This window comes from Coloeus monedula (assembly GCF_965178545.1).
Source record: "Coloeus monedula genome assembly, chromosome: 40".
Classification (NCBI taxonomy): Eukaryota; Metazoa; Chordata; class Aves; order Passeriformes; family Corvidae; genus Coloeus; species Coloeus monedula.
The window spans coordinates 234,560-258,502 of record NC_138820.1 but is presented as its reverse complement, the minus strand read 5'-3'; the positions used below and the strand labels follow the sequence as shown (position 1 = coordinate 258,502).

The 23,943-nt window shown below is 62.4% G+C and overlaps 1 protein-coding gene across 1 annotated transcript; it reads right to left on the bottom strand.

The window, feature by feature from the left end:
- Window positions 1–2,382: 2,382 nt before the first annotated feature.
- On the bottom strand, window positions 2,383–23,710 carry WRAP53 (WD repeat containing antisense to TP53). Its single transcript, XM_082300504.1, has 11 exons — window positions 23,676–23,710; window positions 23,483–23,552; window positions 22,199–22,297; window positions 18,896–19,004; window positions 16,499–16,587; window positions 15,068–15,158; window positions 12,880–13,012; window positions 11,257–11,465; window positions 9,893–9,996; window positions 5,463–5,606; window positions 2,383–3,691 (listed from the first exon to the last, which is right to left on the bottom strand). Exons 1-11 carry the CDS (start codon window positions 23,695–23,697, stop codon window positions 3,157–3,159), a joined length of 1,605 nt encoding a protein of 534 aa, XP_082156630.1. The 5' UTR covers window positions 23,698–23,710; the 3' UTR covers window positions 2,383–3,156.
- Window positions 23,711–23,943: the final 233 nt, after the last annotated feature.

The following is a 23,943-nucleotide window of genomic DNA, read 5'->3' as shown; positions in this document are numbered from 1 at the left end:
GTGTCACCCTCACGGTGTCACCCACTGTTATCACACACACAGCCGCAGCGTCATGGTGTCACCCTCACGGTGTCACCCAGTGTCACCCACAGTGTCACCCACACAGCCACAGTGTCACGGTGTCACCCTCACGGTGTCACCCAGAGTGTCACCCAGAGTGTCACCCACAGCCACAGTGTCACGGTGTCACCCTCATGGTGTCACCCACAGTGTCACCCACAGTGTCACCCACAGCCACAGTGTCACAGTGTCACCCTCATGGTGTCACCCAGTGTCACCCACAGTGTCACCCACAGCCACAATGTCACGGTGTCACCCACAGTGTCACAGTGTCACCCACAGCCACAGTGTCACAGTGTCACCCTCACGGTGTCACCCAGAGTGTCACCCACAGCTCTGTCGTGTCACCCCTGCAGTGTCACCCAGTGTCACAGTGTCACCCGGTGTCACCCCTCCCCCCGGTGTCCCTCCCCCACGTGTCACCCCCGCCCCCCCGGTGTCACCCACACCCCAACAGCGTCACACCCGGTGTCCCACACGCACACACGGTGTCACCCCCGTGTCCCCATCCCCATCTCTCGGCGTGGCCCGGGGGAGGGGGGGTGACAACACCCCCAACCCCCCCTGCGACCCCCACAACTCCCCCCGACCCCCCCAAGACCCCCTCAGAGCCCCCCCGTTCCCTCCAGACCCCCCCAAAAGCCCTCCCGGACCCCCCCCAACCCCCCGGGGTCCCCCCCGGGTCCCCTCAGCCCCCAGGACCCCCGACCCCCCCTCCCCTCAGCCCCCCCAATCCCCTCCCAGCCCCCTGAACCCCCCAGACCCCCCCAGATCCCTCAAGCACCCCCCCAGATCTCCCCAATCCCCTCGAGACCCCCCCCCCAGACCCCCCAACCCCCTCAGCCCCCCGGGTCCCCCAAGACCCCCCACTCCCTCCCAACCCCCTGGACCCCCAAAATTCCTTCCCCTCCGCCCCCCCCCAAACCCCCCGCTCCCCCCAGCCCTGCAAACCCCCAAATCCCCTCAAGACCCCCCCAGACCCCCTCAGCCCCCCGGGTCCCCCAAGACCCCCCGCTCCCCCCCAACCCCCTCGACCCCCCGCTCCCCCCAGCCCTGCGAACCCCCAAATCCCCTCAAGACCCCCCCCAATCCCCTCAAGTCCCCCCCAACTCCCCTTCTCCCCCAGACCCCCTCAGCCCCCTGGGTTCCCCGAGACCCCCCCCGGTCCCTCCCAACTCCCCGGACCCCCAAACCCCCTTCCCCCCAGACCCCCCCCCTCCCCTCAGCCCCCCCAGACCCCCCACTCCCCCCAACCCCTTCAGCCCCCAAGACCCCCGGCTCTCCCCAGCCCCCCCAGACCCCCCGCTCCCCCCCAACCCCCTCAGCCCCCCCAAGACCCCCCACTCCCCCCAATTCCCCTTCCCCCCAGACCCCCCCGACCACCCGACCCCCTCAGCCCCCGCCGACCCCCTCAGCCCCGCCGCCCCCCGCGCTCACCGCCGGTTCCCCGTGTGCCAGACCACCGGCTCCAGGCTCAGCCCCGCGGCCCCCGCGCCCAGCACGGCCAAGAGCAGCGCCGCCGCCCTTCCCGCCATCGCCCCCCGCCCCCGGGGGGTTGCAGACCCCGGCCCCGGCCCCGGCCAGCGGCGGGACCCCCGCCCGTACCCCCGGCCCCGACCCCCGGCCCGGCCCGGACTCGAACCCGGGTCCCCGCGGGGCCGCCCCGGCTGCGACCGCGCCGGCTGCGGGGGGCGGGGCTTGGGAGGGGCGTGGCCACGGAGGGGGGGCGTGGTTTGGAACAGAGGGGCGGGGCCTGGCAGATGGGGCGTGGTCATTGGTGGGTGGGGTGGTGATGGGGCGTGGTCACGGGTGGGTGTGGTCGTGGTTTGGGATTAAAAGTGGGCGTGGCTTTGAGGCAAAGGACGGCGACAAGGGGGCGTGGTCTGGAGTGGGCGTGGCATCCGGAGGGTGTGGCCGGGAGGGGGCGTGGGTTGGAGGCAATTAATGGGATTTGACACTAAAAGGGGGCGTGGCCAACAGGAGGAGGCGTGGCCAACGTTGCCCCCGACCAAGGGGGTGGGCGTGGCCACCGGGATGGGGGCGTGGCCACCGGGATGGGGGCGTGGCCAGCAGCAGCACCCCACAACCGGCCGCGGTGACATCACACCCCGCCGTTGCCATGGCGACGGTGAAGCTGCTTAGGAACAGACCCCGCCCCCTTTTCCGGGGGGGGGGGGGGAGGGGCCGCTCTTAAAGGGGCAACGCCAGAATTGGAGGGTGGGAACCACCGGGGGGGGGGGGAGATTTTGGGGGGTGCAGGGGTGGTGGGGGCCAGCTCTGCTCGGCACCCCCGTCCGCGATGGCCACACGGGTGACAGAGGGTGACAGTCACAACGCCTTTAGTACAACCGGGGGTCCCCAGTGGGGCTGTGACCCCCCGAGGGGTCAGCGCCGGTGTCCCCAGTGCCGCTCTGGGTGTCCCCAGTGTCCCTCTGGGTGTCCCCAGTGCGGCTCTGGATGTCCCCAGGGGTGACAGTCACTGTCCCTGGGGTGGGTGACAATCGGCGTCCCCAGCGCTGTCACCCCTGGCCGAGGTGGGGGGGGCTGATTCCGCTGTCCCCGGGGGTGTCCCAGCCATTGTCCCTGGGGAGGTGACACTCGGTGGTCTTGGTGCCCACCAAGAGGTGACACTTGGGGGTCTCGGTGCCCCTCGGGAGGTGCCAATCAGTGCCCCCCAGGGAGGTGACACCCGGTGGCTTCGGTGTCCCCAGGGTGTCCCAGCCATTGTCCCCGGGGAGGTGACACCCGGTGCTCCCATAGAGGTGACACCCGGTGGTCTTGGTGCCCACCAAGAGGTGACACTTGGTGGTCTGGGTGTCCCCAGGGAGGTGACACTCGGTGCTCGCATAGAGGTGACACTCAGTGGTCTCAGTGCCCCCTGGGAGGTGACACCCGGTGGTCTCGGTGTCCCCAGGGGTGTCCCAGCCGTTGTCCCTGGGGAGGTGACACTCGGTGCTCCCATAGAGGTGACACTTGGTTGTCTCGGTGCCCCTCAGGAGGTGACACTCGGTGCTCTCGGTGTCCCCGAGGGTGTCCCAGCTGTTGTCCCCCCGCAGGTGACACCCGGCGCTCTGGGTGTCCCTCGGGAGGTGCCAATCAGTGCCCCCCGGCGAGGTGACACCCGGTGGTCTCGGTGTCCCCAGGGTGGTCCCAGCTGTTGTCCCTGGGGAGGTCACACCCGGTGCTCCCATAGAGGTGACACCCAGGGGTCTCAGTGTCCCCAGGGGGGTCACACCCGGTGGTCTCGGTGTCCCCAGACGGGTCACACCCGGTGGTCTCGGTGTCCCCGGGGGGGTCACACTCGGTGGTCTGGGTGTCCCCTGGGGGGTCACACCCGGTGGTCTGGGTGTCCCCGGGGGGGTCCCAGCCGTTGTCCCCGGGGGGGTCACACCCGGTGGTCTCGGTGTCCCCAGAGGGGTCACACTCGGTGGTCTCGGTGTCCCCGGGGGGGTCACACCCGGTGGTCTCGGTGTCCCCGGGGGGGTCGGGTCCCCACCACCAGAGCTGCAGCCGGATGTCCCCCCCCGGGGCGGGCCCGTCCTCCTCGGCCCCGTCGCTGTCGCTGGCCCAGGGCTCCGGGAAGAGGCGCTGGCCCGAGGCCGTGGCCAGCAGGGGGAGAGCGGGGTGGAGGCTGCGGGGAATTGGGGGATTTAGGGGATTTGGGGGGAATTTGGGGGGATTTAGGGGATTTGCGGGGAATTTGGGGCAGTTTGGGGTGTTTGGGGTGGGAATTTGGGGGGATTTGAGGGGAATTTGGGGGGGAGTTTGGGGGGAATTTGGGGCAACTGGGTGGGAATTTGGGGGATTTAGGGTGGGAATTTGGGGCGTTTGGGGGAAATTTGGGGGGGTTGGGGGAGTTTGGGGGAGACTTGGGGGGGGTTTGGGTTGGGAATTTAGGGGATTTGGGGGAGTTTGGGGCAGTTTGGGGGGAATTTGGGGCATTTTGGGGGAGTTGGGGGGGGATTTGGGGGGTTTGGATTTGGGGGAGTTTGGGGGATTTAGGGTGGGAATTTGGGGGAGTTTGGAGTGAATTTGGGGCGATTGGGTGGGAATTTGGGGGATTTGGGGGGTTTAGGGTGGGAATTTGGGGGGTTTGGGGGAGTTTGGGGGGATTTGGGGGGAGTTTAGGGAAGTTTGGGGCAGTTTGGGGGGAATTTGGGGGATCTGGGGGGAATTTGGGGGATTTGGGGGAGTTTGGGGCAGTTTGGGGGGAAAACTTGGGAGGAAATTTGGGGCAGTTTGGGATGGGAATTTGGGGGGATTTGGGGGAATTTGGGGGGGAGGCTGAGGGGGAAATTTGGGGGGGGTTTGGGCTGGAAATCTGGGGATTTGGGGCAGTTCGGGGGGAGTCTGGGGTGGGAATTTTGGGGGGTTTGGGGTGGGAATTTGGGGGACTTGGGGCAGTTTGGGGTGGAAATCCAGGAAATTTGGGGGGTTTGTGGTGGAAATTCGGGGAGTTTGGGGTGGAAATTCGGGGGAGTTTGGGGTGGAAATTCGGGGGATTTGGGGTGGAAATTTTGGGGGTTTGGGGTGGAAATTCGGGGGAGTTTGGGGTGGAAATTTTGGGGGTTTGGGGTGGAAATTCGGGGGGTTTGGGGTGGAAATTCGGGGGAGTTTGGGGTGGAAATTCGGGGGATTTCGGGTGGAAATTCGGGGGGTTTGGGGTGGAAATTTTGGGGGTTTGGGGTGGAAATTCGGGGGGTTTGGGGTGGAAATTCGGGGGGTTTGGGGTGGAAATTCGGGGGAGTTTGGGGTGGAAATTCGGGGGAGTTTGGGGTGGAAATTCGGGAGGTTTGGGGTGGAAATTCGGGGGAGTTTGGGGTGGAAATTCGGGAGGTTTGGGGTGGAAATTTTGGGGGTTTGGGGTGGAAATTCGGGGGGGTTTGGGTGGAAATTTTGGGGGTTTGGGGTGGAAGTTTTGGGGGTTTGGGGTGGAAATTCGGGGGAGTTTGGGGTGCAAATTTTGGGGGTTTGGGGTGGAAATTCGGGGGGGGTTTGGGGTGGAAATTCGGGAGGTTTGGGGTGGAAATTTTGGGGGTTTGGGGTGGAAATTCGGGGGGGTTTGGGGTGGAAATTCGGGGGGGGTTTGGGGTGGAAATTCGGGAGGTTTGGGGTAGAAATTTTGGGGGTTTGGGGTGGAAATTCGGGAGGGTTTGGGGTGGAAATTCGGGGGAGTTTGGGGTGGGAAACCAAGTGGAACAATTTGGGGCTTCTGGGGGGGCGCAGAGTAGGGGGGACCCCCCCTCCCCAAAGCACCCCCAAACGTTTTATGGGGGGGGCGGGGCTGACATTTTTAGGGTGAATCCCAGATTTTTTTAGGGCTTTTTTTTCAGGGGGAGTTTCCCCAGATTCCCAAACTTTCGGGGGGGGTCCCCGGTTCCTTTTTGGGGTCCCGGGGGTACCTGGTGCCGTTGACGCAGTCGCGGAGGGCGCGGAAGCGAAGGAGGGGGGGCAGCTCGGGGGGGTCCCCGGCGCCGGGGGGGGTCAGCGTGTCCCAAACGGTGACAAAGCCGTCGGTGTCACCACTGACCACGAAGCGGCCCGAGCTGGGCGGGGGCACGAGGGGACAATCACACCCAGGGGTCCCCAAAAAATCCACCCCAAAAATGAGACCCAGGAGCCCAAAAATCTACCCCAAAAAGTGACCCAGGGGTCTGGGAATCCCAAAAATCCACCCTAAAAGTGACCAAGGACCACCCAAATCCACCCCAAAAAGTGACCCAGGAGTCTGGAACCCCAAAAATCCCCCCTAAATGTGACCCAGGACCCCCAAATCCACCCCAAAAGGTGACCCAGGGGTCAGGGAACCCCAAAAATCCACCCTAAAAGAGACCCAGGACCCCCAAATCCACCCTAAAAGTGACCCAGGGGTCCGGGAATCACAAAAATTTACCCTAAAAGAGACCCAGGATCCCCCAAATCCACCCCAAAAAGGTGACCCAGGAGTCTGGAACCCCAAAATCCCCCCTAAAAGTGACCCAGGACCCCCAAAAATCCACCCTAAAAGTGACCCAGGAACCCAAAAATCTACCCCAAAAAGTGACCCAGGGGTCAGGGAACCCCAAAAATCCCCCCTAAAAGAGACCCAGGATCCCCCAAATCCACCCCAAAAGGTGACCCAGGAGTCTGGAACCCCAAAAATCCCCCCTAAATGTGACCCAGGAGCCCAAAAATCCACCCCAAAAAGTGACCCAAGGGGGCTGGGAACCCCAAAAATCCACCCTAAAAAGAGATCCAAGGGTCTGGGAACCCTAAAAATCCACCCCAAAAGTGACCAAGGACCACCCAAATCCACCCTAAAAGTGACCCAGGGGTCTGGGAACCCCCAAATCCCCCCCAAAAGTGACCCAGGGGTCAGGGAACCCCAAAAATCCCCCCTAAAAGTGACCCAGGACCCCCAAATCCACCCCAAAAGGTGACCCAGGGGTCAGGGAACCCCAAAAATCCACCCAAAAAGTGACCCAGAGGTCAGGGAACCCCAAAAATCCCCCTAAAAGTGACCCAGGACCCCCAAATCCACCCTAAAAGTGACCCAGGGGTCCAGGAATCGCAAAAATTTACCCTAAAAGAGACCCAGGATCCCCCAAATCCACCCCAAAAGTGACCCAGGAGTCTGGGAACCCCAAAATCCCACCTAAAAGTGACCCAGGAGCCCAAAAATCCACCCTAAAAGTGACCCAGGGAGTTGGGAACCCCAAAAATCCACCCTAAAAAGAGATCCAGGGGTCTGGGAACCCCAAAAATCCCCCCCAAAAGTGACCCAGGGGTCAGGGAACCCCAAAAATCCACCCTAAAAGTGACCCAGGGGTCAGGGAACCCCAAAAATCCCCCCTAAAAGTGACCCAGGACCCCCAAATCCACCCCAAAAGGTGACCCAGGGGTCAGGGAACCCCAAAAATCCCCCCTAAAAGAGACCCAGGACCCCCAAATCCACCCTAAAAGTGACCCAGGGGTCAGGGAACCCCAAAAATTTACCCTAAAAGAGACCCAGGAGCCCAAAAATCCACCCCAAAAAGTGACCAAGGACCACCCAAATCCACCCTAAAAGTGACCCAGGGGTCAGGGAACCCCAAAAATCCCCCCTAAAAGTGACCCAGGACCCCCAAATCGACCCCAAAAGGTGACCCAGAGGTCAGGGAACCCCAAAAATCCCCCCTAAAAGTGACCCAGGACCCCCAAATCCACCCTAAAAGTGACCCAGGGGTCCGGGAATCGCAAAAATTTACCCTAAAAGAGACCCAGGATCCCCCAAATCCACCCCAAAAGGTGACCCAGGAGTCTGGAACCCCAAAAATCCCCTCTAAATGTGACCCAGGACCCCAAAAATCCACCCCAAAAAGTGACCAAGGAGCCCAAAAATCCACCCCAAAAAGTGACCCAGGGGGCTGGGAACCCCAAAAATCCCCCCTAAAAGTGACCCAGGACCCCCAAATCCACCCCAAAAAGAGATCCAGGGGTCAGGGAACCCCAAAAATCCCCCCTAAAAGAGACCCAGGATCCCCCAAATCCACCCCAAAAGGTGACCCAGGAGTCTGGAACCCCAAAAATCCCCCCTAAATGTGACCCAGGACCCCAAAAATCCACCCCAAAAAGTGACCAAGGAGCCCAAAAATCCACCCCAAAAAGTGACCCAGGGGGTTGGGAACCCCAAAAATTCACCCTAAAAAGAGATCCAGGGGTCTGGGAACCCCAAAAATCCACCCTAAAAGTGACCCAGGACCCCCAAATCCACCCCAAAAGTGACCAAGGACCACCCAAATCCACCCTAAAAGTGACCCAGGGGTCTGGGAACCCCCAAATCCACCCCAAAAGTGACCCAGGGGTCAGGGAACCCCAAAAATCCCCCCTAAAAGTGACCCAGGACCCCCAAATCCACCCTAAAAGTGACCCAGGGGTCAGGGAACCCCAAAAATCCACCCAAAAGGTGACCCAGAGGTCAGGGAACCCCAAAAATCCACCCTAAAAGTGACCCAGGACCCCCAAATCCACTCTAAAAGTGACCCAGGGGTCAGGGAATCACAAAAATTTACCCTAAAAGAGACCCAGGATCCCCCAAATCCACCCCAAAAGGTGACCCAGGAGTCTGGAACCCCAAAAATCCCCCCTAAAAGTGACCCAGGACCCCAAAAATCCACCCCAAAAAGTGACCCAGGGGGTTGGGAACCCCAAAAATTCACCCTAAAAAGAGATCCAGGGGTCTGGGAATCCGAAAAATCCACCCTAAAAGTGACCCAGGGGTCTGGGAACCCCAAAAATCCACCCCAAAAGTGACCAAGGACCACCCAAATCCACCCCAAAAGTGACCCAGGTATCCGGGACCCCCAAAATCCACCCTAAAAGTGACCAAGGACCCCAAAAATCCACCCCAAAAAATTACCCAGGAGTCCGGAAACCCCAAAAATCTCCCCTGAAAGAGACCCAGAACCCCAAAAATCCACCCTAAAAGAGACCCAGGGGTCCAGGAACCCCAAAAATCCCACCCAAAAGTGACCCAGGTGTCCAAGACCACCCCAACTGCCCCCTAAAAGTGCCCAAGTACCCCCCAAATCCACCCCAAAAAGCGACCCAGGTGTCCAGGACCCCCCAAATCCCCCCAAAAATGAGACCCAGGGGTCTGGGAACCCCCAAATCCACCCCAAAAGTGACCCAGGGGTCAGGGAACCCCAAAAATCCCCCCTAAAAGTGACCCAGGACCCCCAAATCCACCCCAAAAGTGACCCAGGGGTCAGGGAACCCCAAAACCTCTCCTAAAAGAGACCCAGGACCCCAAAAATCCACCCTAAAAGTGACCCAAGACCCCCCAAATTCACCCCTAAAGTGACCCAGGTGTCCAGGAACCCCCAAATCCCCCCTAAATGAGACCCAGGGGTCTGGGAACCCCAAAAATCCACCCAAAATGTGACCCAGGATCCCAAAAATCCACCCCAAAAAGTGACTCAGGGGTCTGGGAACCCCAAAAATCCCCCACAAAAGGTGACCCAAGTGTCCAGGACCCCCCAAATTCCCCCTAAAATTGGCCCAGGACCCCCAAAAATCCACCCCAAAAGGTGACCCAAGTGTCCAGGACCTCCAAAATACCCCCGAAAAAAGACCCAGGACCCCCCAAATCCACCCCAAAAAGTGACCCAGGTATCCAGGACCCCCCAAAAATACCCCTAAAAGTGACCCAGGACCCCCCAAAAATCCCCCTAAAAGTGACCCAGGACCCCCCAAATCCACCCCAAAAGGTGACTCAGGGGTCTGGGAACCCCAAAACCCCCCCCCAAAAGGTGACCCAAGTGTCCAGGACCTCCAAAATACCCCCGAAAAAAGACCCAGGATCCCCCAAATCCACCCCAAAAGGCCCCAGGTATCCAGGACCCCCCAAATTCCCCCTAAAAGTGACCCAGGACCCCCCAAATCCACCCCAAAAGGTGACTCAGGGGTCTGGGAACCCCAAAAATCCCCCCCAAAAGGTGATCCAAGTGTCCAGGACCCCCACAAATTCCCCCTAAAAGTGACCCAGGACCCCCCAATTCCCCCCAAAAAGGTGCCCCAGGTATCCAGGGCCCCCCAAAAATCCCCCTAAAAGTGACCCAGGACCCCCCAAAAATCCACCCCAAAAGGTGACCCAGGTGTCCAGGACCCCCCCAAATTCCCCCTAAAATTGACCCAGGACCCCCCAAATTCACCCCAAAAGGCCCCAGGCATCCAGGACCCCCCAAAAATCCCCCTAAAAGTGACCCAGGACCCCCCAAAAATCCCCCTAAAAGTGACCCAAGACCCCCCCCAAAAGCTGCCCGGTATTTTTGGGGGGATGGGGGGGGGGTGGGGGGGGGGAGGGGTCACTCACGGGTCGAGGTCAAAGGTCACGCGCTGGTTGGTGGCCACGCGGCGCGGCAGCGCCAGCAGGGGGCGCTCGGGGGCCCGCAGGTCCCAGCACAGGATCTGCCGGTCCTGGGGGGGAGGGGAAGGGGGCGGGGGCAAGGGTTGGCCACGCCCACCCGGCCCGAAGCCACGCCCACACCGGGACAGCGAAGCCCCGCCCCCTACAAGGTGCAGGCTCTGCCCCCCCCCCCCCGGCAAAGCCACGCCCAGTTCCTGGTGGGCACGCCCCCAACCACAAAGCCACGCCCACTTCCTGGTGGCCACACCCCCAAACACAAAGCCACGCCCACTTCCTGGGGTCACACCCTAAACGTGAAGCCACACCCACTTCACGGTGACCACGCCCTAACCATGAAACCACGCCCAATTCCTGGGGCCACACCCCCAAACACAAAGCCACGCCCACTTTTGGGGGCACGCCTCAAGCACAAAGCCACAGCCACTTACTGGGGCCACGCCCCCAACCACAAAGCCACACCCACTTCTTGGTGGCCACGCCCCAACCTCAAAGCCACGCCCACTTCTTGGGGCCACGCCCCAAGCACGAAACCACACCCACTGCTTGGTGACCACGCCACAAGCACAAAGCCACGCCCACTTCCTGGTGGCCACACCCACTCCTGTGGTCACAGCCCAACAGCAAAGCCACGCCCACTTCCTGGCTGCCACGCCCCCAACCACAAGGCCTCGCCCCCTTCTGTGGCCACGCCCTAAGCACAAAGCCACGCCCTAAGCACAAAGCCACGCCCATAAAGAGCAGGCCATACCCCCAACATCAAGCACCACGCCCCCTGGAGCCACGCCCACACCCCAAGCCACGCCCACCACTCACCGGCCCCGCCCACACCAAGCCCCGCCCACAGGCCACACCCACACCCCAAAAGCCGCGTCCACCGAGCACCCACAGGCCACGCCCACACCCTCCAGTGGCCACGCCCACACAGCACCAACAGGCCACGCCCACATCCTCAAGCCCCACCCACCAAGCATCCACAGGCCACGCCCATCGAGCACCCAGGCCCTGCCCACACCCAAACCACGCCCACAGGCCACGCCCACACACCAAAAGCCGCCCACCAAACATCCACAGGCCACGCCCACCGAGCACCCGCAGGCCACGCCCACACCCCAAGCCACGCTCACCAAACATCCACAGGCCACGCCCACCCCAAGCCACGCCCACCAAACAACAGGCCTCGCCCACACCCCAAGGCCCGCCCACTGAACACCCAACGGCCACGCCCACACCCCAAGCCCCACCCGCCAAGCACCCACAGACCACGCCCACCCCTCGGTGGCCACGCCCACCCCCCCGGTGGCCACGCCCACCTTCCTGCCGCCAGCGTACAGGTGCATCCCGCAGGGGCTGAAGCGCAGGTGAGTGGGCGCGGCCGGGAGGCGGGGCCAGAGCGCCACGGCCCCGCCCCCTTCCAGCGGGTACAGCCCCAGGCTCCGCCCATAGGAGCCGCAGGCCAGCAGCGATTGGCTGGGGCTGACGGCCAGGCAGCCAATCAGGCCCCGCTGGGCCTGCCCGCCGTCTGGTGAGGGGGCGGGGACAAGGGTTAGGCCACGCCCACCCCTCCCTGAGGCCACGCCCCCTTAGGCTTCACCCAGCGAGGCCACGCCCTCTTAAGCCACGCCCATTTTTAGCCCCCTGGTTCCACCCTTTCGGGCCACACCCATCTAAGCCACGCCCCCTTCAAGTTAAGCCACGCCCGTTTCCCTTTAAGCAACGCCCCTCTCCCTTTAGGCCACGCCCCTTTCACCCCCAGTTCTCCCACCAAAACCCCGTTTTCCCCCCAAAATTTAGGGGGGAATCGCCCCCTCCCCACCCTTGGACTCCGCCCCCTTTAGGCCCCGCCCCTCCACTTTAGACCACGCCCCCTTTTACCCCAGTTTTCCCACCAAAATCCCATTTTCCCCCCAAATAAAGGGGGGGGGGGGGGGAATTGCCCCCTCCCCACTTTCAGACCCTTCCCCTTTAGGCCACGCCCATTCCCCTTTAAGCCGCGCCCCTCTCCTTTAAGCCACGCCCCTTTCATTTAAGCCACGCCCGTTTTCTTTAAGCCACGCCCCTTTCACCCCCAGTTCTCCCACCAAAACCCCATTTCCCCCCCAAAAAAGGGTGGGAATTGCCCCCTCTCCACCCTTGGACTCCGCCCCTTTAGGCCACGCCCCTTCCCCTTTAAGCCACGCCCCTTTTACCCCCAGTTTTGCCACCAAAACCTCGTTTTCCCCCCAAATAAAGGGGGGGAATCGCCCCCTCCCCACCCCAGCCCCGTTCCCGGACCCTTCCCCTTTAAGCCACGCCCCTTCCACTTAAGCCACGCCCATTTCCTTTAGACCACGCCCCTTTCACCCCCAGTTCTCCCACCAAAACCCCATTTCTCCCCCCCAAATAAAGGGGGGGAATTGCCCCCTCCCCACCCTTGGACTCTGCCCCTTTAGGCCACGCCCATTCCCCGTTAAGCCACGCCCCTTTTACCCCCAGTTCTCCCACCAAAATCCCATTTTCCCCCAAAATTAAGGGGGGGAAATCGCCCCGCCCCCACCCCACCCCACCCCCGCCGCCCTCCCCTTTAGGCCACGCCCATTTCCCTTTAAGCCACGCCCCTTCCGTTTAAGCCACGCCCATTCCCCGTTAAGCCACGCCCCTTTTACCCCCAATTCTCCCACCAAAACCCCATTTCCCCCCCAAATAAAGGGGGGGAATCGCCCCCTCCCCACTTTCAGACCCTTCCCCTTTAAGCCACGCCCCTTCCCCTTAAACCACGCCCCTTCCATTTAAGCCACGCCCGTTTCCCTTTAAGCCACGCCCCTTTTCCCCCCAATTCTCCCACCAAAACCCCATTTCCTCCCCAAATAAAGGGGGGGAATCGCCCCCTCCCCACCCCAGCCCCTCCCCCAAGCCCCGCCCCCTCGGGCCCCGCCCCCCCAGGCCCCGCCCCTCACGCCTCAGGGCTCTCTCGTGCCCGCTCCGGCCGGGCCGCTCGGTCGGGAACTCTCGGACGGCGCCGTCGAAGCCGCCCAGGAGCCGGGAGCCGTCGGGGGTGAAGGCCAGCGAGTGGGGGGCCACCGGCTCGTCCTGGGAGCCCGGAACCCCCGCGTCAGGGGCACCCCAAAACCCACCTGGGGCACCCCAAAAACCCCCGCGTCAGGGGCACCCCAAAACCCTCCTGGGGCACCCCAAAAACCCCCCCTGGGGCATCATCTGGGACCCCAAAAACCCCCCTGGGGCAACTCAAAACCCCCCCCTGGGGCATCATCTGGGACCCCAAAAACCTCCCCATCAGTGGGACACCCCAAAAACCCCCCCTGGGGCCCCCCAAAAACCTCCCCTGGGGCACCCCAAAAACACCCCCTGGGGCACCCCAAAAACCTCCCCTGGGGCACCTCCGGGAGCCCAAAACGCCCGCGTCAGGGGCACCCCAAAACCCCCCTGGGGCATCATCTGGGACCCCAAAAACCTCCCCATCAGTGGGACCCCAAAACCCCCCCTGGGGCACCCCAAAACCCCCGCGTCAGGGGCACCCCAAAAACCACCCTGGGGCACCCCAAAACCCCCCCCTGGGGCATCATCTGGGACCCCAAAAACCCTCCCTGGGGCACCCCAAAAACCCCCCCGGGGGCATCATCTGGGACCCCAAAAACCCTCCCTGGGGCACCCCAAAAACCTTCCCTGGGGCAACTCAAAACCCCCCCCTGGGGCATCATCTGGGACCCCAAAAACCTCCCCATCAGTGGGACACCCCAAAAACCCCCCCTGGGGCACCCCAAAAACCTCCCCTGGGGCACCTCCGGGAGCCCAAAACGCCCGTGTCAGGGGGACCCCAAAACCCCCCTGGAGCACCCCAAAAACCTCCCCTGGGGCACCCCAAAAACCTCCCCTGGCGCACCCCAAAAACCCCCGCGTCAGGGGGACCCCAAAACCCCCCCCTGGGACCCGTCCGGGACCCCAAAACCCCCGCGTCAGGGGCACCCCAAAACCCCCCCTGGGGCACCCCAAAACCCCCCCTGGGGCACCCCAAAACTCCTCCCAGGGGCACCTCTGGGACCCCAAAACCCCCGTGTCAGGGGGACCCCAAAAACCCTCCCTGGGGCACCCCAAAAACCCCCCCTGGGACCCCAAAAATCCCCCTGGGACCCCAAAATTCCCCCTGGGGCACCTCTGGGACCCCAAAGCCCCTCCCCCCACCAGAGGGGTCCCCCCACCTTTTTAAACCCCCCCAGTGCCCTCCCAGTTCCCCCAGTGCCCTCCCAGTTCCTCCCAGTTCCCCCCAGTGCCCTCCCAGTTCCTCCCAGTTCCCCCCCAGTGCCCTCCCAGTTCCTCCCAGTTCCCCCCAGTTCCCCCCAGTGCCCTCCCAGTTCCTCCCAGTGCCCCCAGTTTCCCCCCAGTGCCCCCAGTTTCCCCCCAGTGCCCCCAGTTGCTCCCAGTTGCCCCCAGTGCCCTCCCAGTCCCCCCAGTTGCCCCCCAATGTCCCCCAGTTCCTCCCAGTCCCCCCCAGTTGCCCCCGTTTCCTCCCAGTACCTCCCAGTGCCCCCCAGTTCCCCCCCAGTGCCCTCCCAGTTGCTTCCCAGTGCCCCCCAGTTGCCTCCCAGTGCCCCCAGTTCCCCCCCAGTTGCTCCCAGTCCCCCCAGTTTCCCCCCAGTGCCTCCCCAGTTCCCCCCAGTGCCATCCCAGCTCCCCCCCAGTGTCCTCCCAGTTGCTCCCAGTCCCCCCACTTCCTCCCAGTTCCCTCCCAATGCCTCCCAGTGCTCCCAGTTCCCCCCCAGTTCCCTCCCAGTGCCTCCCAGTCCCCCCCAGTCCCTCCCAGTCCCTCCCAGTGCCTCCCAGTTGCTCCCAGTCCCTCCCAGTTTCCCCCCAGTTCCCTCCCAGTCCCTCCCAGTTCCCTCCCAGTTGCTCCCAGTCCCCCCCAGTTCCCCCCCAGTTCCCCCCCAGTGCTCCCAGTTGCCCACCAGTTGCTCCCAGTGCCCTCCCAGTTGCTCCCAGTCCCCCCACTCCCTCCCAGTTCCTCCCAGTGCCTCCCAGGGCTCCCAGTTCCCCCCCAGTGCCCTCCCAGTGCCTCCCAGTCCCCCCCCGTTGTCCCCAGTTCCCCCCCCAGTTCCCTCCCAGTGCCTCCCAGTGCTCCCAGTTGCCCACCAGGTGGTTGTGGGCGCGGAACGACCCCCGCAGGCTCCCGTCGAAGGCGTCCCAGAGGTGCACGGGGTTGTCCCGGCTGCTGGCGGCCACCCTGCCCAGTATGGACCAGTATGGACCAGTATGGACCAGTATGGGCCAGTATGGGCCAGCATGGGCCAGTATGAGCCAGTGTGCCCCAGTATGGACCAGTATGAACCGGTATGAAACAGTATGCACCAGTCCAAATCAGTATGAGCCAATATGAACCAGTATGAACCAGTATGGACCAGTATGGACCAGTATGAGCCAGTGTGCACCAGTATGAACCACTACGAGCCAGTATGAACCAGTATGAGCCACTGTGCCCCAGTATGGACCAGTATGAATCAATATGAACCAGTGTGCACCAGTATGCACCAGTATGAGCCAGTATAAACCAGTATGCATTAGTATGCACCAGTATGAACCAGTATGAACCAGTACACACCAGTACGAGCAAATAGGGACCTTCCAACAGCCCCCCCGTGTCCCCCAGTTCATCCCAGTAACAACCGGTGCAATCCCAGTTACCCCCAGTCCCCTCCCAGTCCTCTCCCAGTTACCCCCAGTCCCCTCCCAGTGCTTCCAGTCCCCTCCCAGTCCCCTCCCAGTTACCCCCAGTCCATTCCCAGTGCCCTCCCAATCTCTCCCAGTCCCTTTTCAGTGAGCCCCTGGGTGCCCCCAGTCCCTCCCAGTCCCTCCCAGTCCCTTCCCAGTCCCTCCCAGTCCCTCCCAGTTCCCTCCCAGTGCCCTCCCAGTCCCTTCCAGTCCCTTCCCAGTCCCTCCCAGTGCCCTCCCAGTCCATCCCAGTCCCTCCCAGTCCCTTCCCAGTCCCTTCCCAGTCCCTCCCAGTCCCCTCCCAGTCCCTCCCCAGTCCCTCCCAGTCCCTCCCAGTCCCTCCCAGTCCATCCCAGTCCCTTCCCAGTCCCTCCCAGTCCATCCCAATCCCCTCCCAGTCCCCTCCCAGTCCCTCCCAGTCCCTTCCCAGTCCCCTCCCAGTCCCTCCCAATCCCCTCCCAGTCCATCCCAGTCCCTCCCAGTCCCTTCCCAGTCCCTCCCAGTCCCTCCCAGTCCCTCCCAGTCCATCCCAGTCCCTTCCCAGTTCCCTCCCAGTTCCCTCCCAGTCCCCTCCCAGTCCCCTCCCAGTCCATCCCAGTCCCTCCCAATCCCCTCCCAGTTCCCTCCCAGTGCCCTCCCAGTCCCTCCCAATCCCCTCCCAGTCCCTCCCAGTCCATCCCAGTCCCTCCCAGTACCCTCCCAGTCCCTCCCAGTTCCCTCCCAGTCCCTCCCAGTGCCCTCCCAGTCCCTCCCAATCCCCTCCCAGTCCCTCCCAGTCCATCCCAGTCCCTCCCAGTGCCCTCCCAGTCCCTCCCAGTTCCCTCCCAGTCCATCCCAGTGCTCCCAGTAGCTCACAGGCAGCTGGGCGGCTCCGTGGAGTCCATCAGGGGGTACCAGGTGAAGTCGTAGATGGTGTCACCCTCGGGCACCCGCAGGGCCGGGGCCTGCGACCCCGAGTGACCCCTGAGTGACCCCTGAGTGACCCTGAGTGACCCACGAGTGACCCCGAGTGACCCCTGGGTGGCCCTGAGTGACCCCTGAGTGACCCCTGAATGACCCCGAGTGATCCCCGAGTGACCCCGAGTGACCCCTGAATGACCCCGAGTGACCCCTGAATGACCCACGAGTGACCCCTGAATGACCCCCGAGTGACCCCTGAGTGACCCCGAGTGACCCACGAGTGACCCCGAGTGACCCCTGGGTGGCCCTGAGTGACCCCTGAGTGACCCCTGAATGACCCCGAGTGATCCCCGAGTGACCCCGAGTGACCCCTGAATGACCCCGAGTGACCCCTGAGTGACCCCTGGGTGGCCCTGAGTAACCCCGAGTGACCCCTGAATGACCCCCGAGTGACCCTGAGTGACCCCTGAGTGACCCCTGAGTGACCCCTGGGTGGCCCCGAGTAACCCCGAGTGACCCCAGAGCGACCCCGAGTGACCCCTGAGTGACCCCTGAGTGACCCCCGAGCGACCCCGAGTGACCCACGAGTGACCCCTGAGTGACCCCGAGTGACCCCTGAGTGACCCCCGAGTGACCCCAGAGCGACCCCGAGTGACCCCTGAGTGACCCCCGAGTGACCCCTGAGTGACCCCTGAATGACCCCGGGTGACCCCTGAATGACCCCGAGTGACCCACGAGTGACGCCTGAGTCACCCCTGAGTGACCCTTGATTGACCTAAGTGACCCTGAGTGACCCCTGAGTGACCTCAAGTGACCCCCAATTGACCCTGAGTGACCCCTGAGTGACCCCGGGTGACCCCCCCAGCCCCCCCCAAACCCCTCAGGACCCCCAGTGACCCCAACCCACCCCACAGTCACCCCCAGACCCCTCAAAAATCCCCCAGGACCCCCAGAGTGACCCCCAGGACCCCCCAAAGTGACCCCAAACTCCCCCAGGACCACCCAGAGTGGCTCCCCAGACCCCCTCAGGACCCCCAAAGTGACCCCAACCCACCCCAGAGTGACCCCCCCAGACCCCCCAAACCCCCCAGAGTGACCCCAACCCACCCCACACTGACCCCCAGACCCCCTTATGACCCCCAAAGTGACCCCCCAGCCCCCCCAGGACCCCCCAGAGTGACCCCCAGACCCCCCCAAACCCTCCTAGGACCCCCCAAAGTGACCCCAACCCACCCCCAGACCCCCTCAGGACCCCCAGAGTGACCCCCAGCCCCCCCAAATCCCCTCAGGACCCCCCAGAGTGACCCCCAAACTCCCCCAGGACCCCCAGAGTGACCCCAACCCTCCCCACACTGACCCCCAGCCCCCCCAGGACCCCCAAAGTGACCCCCCAGACCCTCCCAGGACCCCCCAGAGTGACCCCAACCCACCCCCAGCCCCCTCAGGACCCCCAGAGTGACCCCCAAACTCCTTCAGGACCCCCAAAGTGACCCCCCAGACCCCCCCAGGATCCCCAAAGTGACCCCAACCCACCCCAGAGTGACCCCCAGGCCCCCTCAGGACCCCCCCAGAGTGACCCCCAAACTCCTCCAGGACCCCCAGAATGACCCCAAACCACCCCAAAGTGACCCCCCAGACCCCTCAGGACCCCCCAAAGTGACCCCAACCCACCCCAAAGTGACCCCAAAGCCTCCCAGGACCCCCCAGAGTGACCCCAAACCACCCCCAGCCCCCTCAGGACCCCCAGAGTGACCCCCAAACTCCTCCAGGACCCCCAGAGTGACCCCAACCCACCCCAAAGTGACCCCCTCAGGACCCCCATATGACCCCCAAAGTGACCCCCCAGACCCCCCCAGGACCCCCAGAGTGACCCCAACCCACCCCAAAGTGACCCCCAGCCCCCTCAGGACCCCCCAGAGTGACCCCCAAACTCCTTCAGGACCCCCAAAGTGACCCCCCAGACCCCGCAGGACCCCCCAAAGTGACCCCAACCCACCCCAGAGTGACCCCCAGACCCCCTCAGGACCCCCCCAGAGTGACCCTCAGCCCCCCCCAAACCCTCCCAGGACCCCCAAAGTGACCCCAACCCACCCCCAGCCCCCTCAGGACCCCCCAGAGTGACCCCCAGCCCCCCCAAATCCCCTCAGGACCCCCCAGAGTGACCCCCAAACTCCCCCAGGACCCCCAAAGTGACCCCCCAGACCCCCTCAGGACCCCCCAAAGTGACCCCAAACCCTCCCAGGACCCCCCAGAGTGACCCCAACCCACCCCCAGACCCCCCCAGGACCCCCCAAAGTGACCCCAAACCCTCCCAGGACCCCCCCAGAGTGACCCCCCCCCCCCATCACCCACCAGCTCGGGGAGGGGCAGCCCCGGGGGGGGTCCCGGGGGGAGGGGGAGGTCGAAGACCCTCAGGGCGTTGTCGGCGCTGCAGCTCAGGACACAGGAGCCGTCGGGGGCCCTGGGGGGGCACCCCAAAGTCACCCCAAAAACGCCCCCCCCGGGACCCCAAAACTGCCCCCAAAGGGCCCTGGGGGGGGCATCCCAAAGTCACCCCAAAAACGCCCCCCCCGGGACCCCAAAACCGCCCTCCCCGGGACCCCAAAACTGCCCCCAAAGGGCCCTGGGGGGGGGCACCCCAAAGGTCACCCCAAAACTGCCCCCAAAGTGGGGGGGGGACACCCCAAAACCGCCCCTGGGACCCCAAAACTGCCCCCAAAGGGTCCTGGGGGGGACACCCCAAAACTGCCCCCCCCGGGACCCCAAAACTGCCCCTGAGGGGGGGACGCCCCAAAGGTCACCCCAAAACTGCCCCCGGGACCCCAAAACTGCCTCCAAAGGGCCCTGGGGGGGGCACCCCAAAGTCACCCCAAAACCGCCCCCCCCCGGGACCCCAAAACTGCCCCTGGGACCCCAAAACTGCCCCAAAGGGGGGGACACCCCAAAGGTCACCCCAAAACTGCCCCCGGGACCCCAAAACTGCCCCCAAAGGGGCCTGGGGGGGGGCACCCCAAAGTCACCCCAAAAACGCCCCCAAAGTGGGGGGGGGGGACACCCCAAAACCGCCCCTGGGACCCCAAAACTGCCCCCAAAGGGCCCTGGGGGGGCATCCCAAAGGTCACCCCAAAACCGCCCCCCCCGGGACCCCAAAACTGCCCCCAAAGGGTCCTGGGGGGGCACCCCAAAGTCACCCCAAAACCGCCCCCAAAGTGGGGGGAGGGACACCCCAAAACCGCCCCTGGGACCCCAAAACTGCCCCCAAAGGGCCCTGGGGGGGGGCACCCCAAAGTCACCCCAAAACTGCCCCCCCCGGGACCCCAAAACTGCCCCCAAAGGGTCCTGGGGGGGGCACCCCAAAGGTCACCCCAAAACTGCCCCCAAAGTGGGGGAGGACACCCCAAAACCGCCCCTGGGACCCCAAAACTGCCCCCAAAGGGCCCTGGGGGGGCACCCCAAAGTCACCCCAAAAACGCCCCCCCCGGGACCCCAAAACTGCCCCAAAGGGGGGGACACCCCAAAGGTCACCCCAAAACTGCCCCCAAAGTGGGGGGGGCACCCCAAAACCGCCCCTGGGACCCCAAAACTGCCCCCAAAGGGCCCTGGGGGGGGGCACCCCAAAGTCACCCCAAAACTGCCCCCCCCGGGACCCCAAAACTGCCCCCAAAGGGTCCTGGGGGGGACACCCCAAAACTGCCCCCCCCGGGACCCCAAAACTGCCCCTGAGGGGGGGACGCCCCAAAGGTCACCCCAAAACTGCCCCCGGGACCCCAAAACTGCCCCCAAAGGGTCCTGGGGGGGGCATCCCAAAGTCACCCCAAAAACGCCCCCCCCGGGACCCCAAAACTGCCCCCAAAGGGCCCTGGGGGGGGCACCCCAAAGGTCACCCCAAAACTGCCCCCAAAGTGGGGGGGGCACCCCAAAACCGCCCCCGGGACCCCAAAACTGCCCCCAAAGGGTCCTGGGGGGGGACACCCCAAAACCGCCCCCGGGGGATTTTGGGGGGGATTTGGGGGCAATTGAGGGGGGGTTTGTGGGGTTTAGGGGAACCGGGGGGATTTGGGGGGGATTTTGGAGCCTTTGGGAGATTTTGGGGTGATTTTGGTGCGATTTTGGGGTGGTTTTGGGGCAATTTTTGTGAGTTTTGGGGTGGTTTGGGGGTGATTCTGGTGGGTTTGGGGTGATTTTGAGGTGATTTGGGGCAATTCTGGTGGATTTCAGGGTGATTTGGGGTGATTGGGGGGGATTTGGGGGGGATTATGCTGGGTTTGGGGTGATTTTGGGCTGATTTTGGGGCGATTTTGGTGGATTTTGGGGTGATTGGGGTGATTTTGGGGCGATTTTAGTGGATTTTGGGGTGATTCTGGGGCGATTTTGGGGTGATTTGGGGCGGTTTCGGAGGATTTGAGGGTGATTATGGTGGGTTTGGGGTGATTTTGGTGGGATTTGAGGTGATTTTGGGCAATTCTGGGGTGATTTTGGGGCGATTTGGGGCGATTTTAGTGGATTTTGGGCTGATTTGGGGCGATTCTGGTGTATTTTGGGCTGATTTTGGGGTGATTTGGGGTGATTTTAGTGGATTTTGGGGTGATTTGCGGCGGTTTCGGGGGATTTTGGGGCAATTTTAGTGGATTTTGGGGTGATTTGAGGTGATTCTGGGTGATTTTGGGGTGGGATTTTGGGGTGATTTTGGAGCAATTTTGGGGGATTTTGGGGCGATTTGGGGTGATTTTGGGGTCATGGTGGGTTTGGGCTGGTTTTGGGGTGATTTAGGGGGATTTTGGAGCGTTTTGGGGTGATGATGGTGGGTTTTGGGCTGATTTGGGGCGATTTTGGGGCTGATTTTGGGGTGATTTGGGGGAATTAAGGTGGGTTTGGGCTAATCTTGGGGTTATTTTGGTGGGGTTTGGGGTGATTTTGGGGTGATTTTAGGGGATTTTGGTGGATTTTGGGGTGATTGGGGTGATTTTGGGGCGATTTTAGTGGATTTGGGGGTGATTGGGGTGATTTTGGGGCAATTTTAGTGGATTTTGGGGTGATTCTGGGGGATTTTGGGGTGATTTGGGGCGATTTCAGGGGATTTTGGGGCAATTTTAGTGGATTTTGTGGTGATTTGGGGTGATTCTGAGTGATTTTGGGGCAATTTTGGGCTGATTTGTGGCAATTTTGGTGGATTTTGGGGTGATTTGGGGCAATTTCGGGGGATTTTGGGGTGATTTTGGTGGATTTTGGGCTTACTTTGGTGGATTTGGGGGCAATTTTAGTGGATTTTGGGGTGATTTGGGGCAATTTCAGGGGATTTTGGGGCGATTTCGGGGGGATTTGGGGCGATTTTAGTGGGTTTGGGCTGATTCCGGGGGATTTTAGGGTGATTTGGGGCGATTTTGGGGAGATTTGGGGCGATTTCGGTGGATTTTGGGGCGATTTGGGCTGATTTCGGGGTGATTTGGGGCAATTTCGATGGATTTCGGGGTGATTTGGGGTGATTCTGGGTGATTTTGGGGCGATTTTGGGGTGATTTGGGGCGATTCCGGTGGATTTGGGGGCAATTTCGGGGGATTTTGGGGCGATTTGGGGCGATTTTGGTGGGTTTGGGCTGATTTCAGGGTGATTTGGGGCGATTTTGGTGGATTTTGGGCCGATTCCGGGGTCTCCCACCATTTGCAGCCCCGCAGGAAATTCTCCGGCCGCCGCGCGAATTCCGCCCGCGCCCCCCAAACCGCCCGGGGGGGGCGCCCCAGCTCCAGCGGGGGGAACCTGGGGGGGGAGGGGAGGGGCCCAAGGGGGTCACAGACCCCCCTGACCCCCCAAAAAACCCAAATATCCCCCAAAACCCCCAAATCCCCCCGAAAGAACCCCAAAATCATCCAAAAAAACCCAAAAATCCCCCCCAAAAAACCCCCCAAAAAACCAAATATCCCCCCAAAACCCCCCCAAAAAACAAAAAAAAAACCCCAAAGAACCCCAAATCCCCCCCAAAGAACCCCAAAATCCTCCAAAAAACCCCAAATCCCCAAAAAAACCAAAAATCCCCCCTCAAAAACCAAATATCCCCCAAAAACCACAAAATCCCCCTGAAAGAACCCCAAAACCCCCCCAAAGAACCCCAAAACCCCCAAAGAACCCCAAAATCCTCCAAAAAACCCAAAATCCCCCCCAAAACCCCAAAATCCCCAAAATCCCCCCAAAAAACCCAAAATCCCCCCAAAAAACCCAAAATCCCCCCAAAAAACCCAAAAACCCTCACAAAAAAATCCCAAATCCCCCCCAAGAAAACCCCAAAATCCACCCCAAAAAAACCCAAAATCCTCCCCCAAAAAACCCCAAATCCCCCCTAAAACCCCAAAATCCCCCCCAAAACCCCAAATCCTCCCCCAAAAAACCCCAAATCCCCCAAAAATCCCCCCAAAATACCCCCAACCCCTTCCAAAAAAACCCAAATCACCCCCCAAGAACCCAAAATCCCCCCCAAAAAACCAAAAATCCCCCCTAAAAACCCCAAATCCCCCCCAAAGAACCCCAAAATCCCCCGTAAAAAACCCAAAATCCCCCCTAAAAAACCCCAAAATCCCCCCCCAAAACCAAATATCCCCCAAAAACCACAAAATCCCCCCGAAAGAACCCCAAAACCCCCAAAGAACCCAAAAATTCTCCAAAAACCCCAAAATCCCCCCCAAAACCCCAAAATCCCCCCCAAAAACCACAAAATCCCCCCCAAAAAACCCAAATCCCCCCCTAAAAACCCCAAAATCCCCCCTAAAAGCCCCACAATCCCCCCCAAAAAACCCAAATCCCCCCTAAAAAACCCAAAATCCGCCTAAAAACCCCCAAATCCCCCCGAAAGAACCCCCAAATCCCCCAAAGAACCCCAAAATCTCCCAAAGAACCCCAAAATCCCCCCAAAAAACCCCGAATTCCCCCCAAATCCCCCCCAGGACTCACTCGAGCGCCTCGAGCTCCTCCGAAGCCGCGTCCTGAGGGGTTCGGGGGCACTCGGGGATCTCCGGAGGGGCTGCGGGGGGGGAGGGGAGAGTTTAGAGCCCCTCCCCCACCCCCGGGGGGGGTCCCCAAATCCCCCAAATTCCCCCAAATCCCCCCAAAATCGCCCCAAAATCCCGCCCCCCCCCCCGCGCACCATCCACCGTGGGCGCCGCCATGACACCGCCAGGCCACGCCCCCTTCCCTGGCCACGCCCCCTTCATGATCACGCCCCATCCACCCCGCGGGATCCCCATTTAAGGTGATTTGTGGGCGTGGTCTCACGTGGCTCCGCCCACGGAGTGGGCGGGGTTTGGGCGGTTCCCGCCAAGGCGGGGGCGCGCGGGTCTGGGGAGCGCGAAATGGGACCCCAAAAACGGGGCCCGAGGGGGCTCGGAGGGGTTCGGAGGTGTCCGAAGGGGTTC

Bases quoted from the DNA above. Each gene is read 5' to 3' on its own strand.
- WRAP53 (XM_082300504.1), bottom strand. From the start codon at position 23,697: ATGGCGGCGCCCACGGTGGATG. The intron at 19,005-22,198 runs GTGGGAGACCCC...GTGCCCCCCCAG, and splicing joins TTCCTGCGGGGCTGCAAATG to GGCCCCCGACGGCTCCTGTG. The intron at 3,692-5,462 runs GTACCCCCGGGA...AATTCCCCGCAG, and splicing joins GACTGCGTCAACGGCACCAG to CCTCCACCCCGCTCTCCCCC.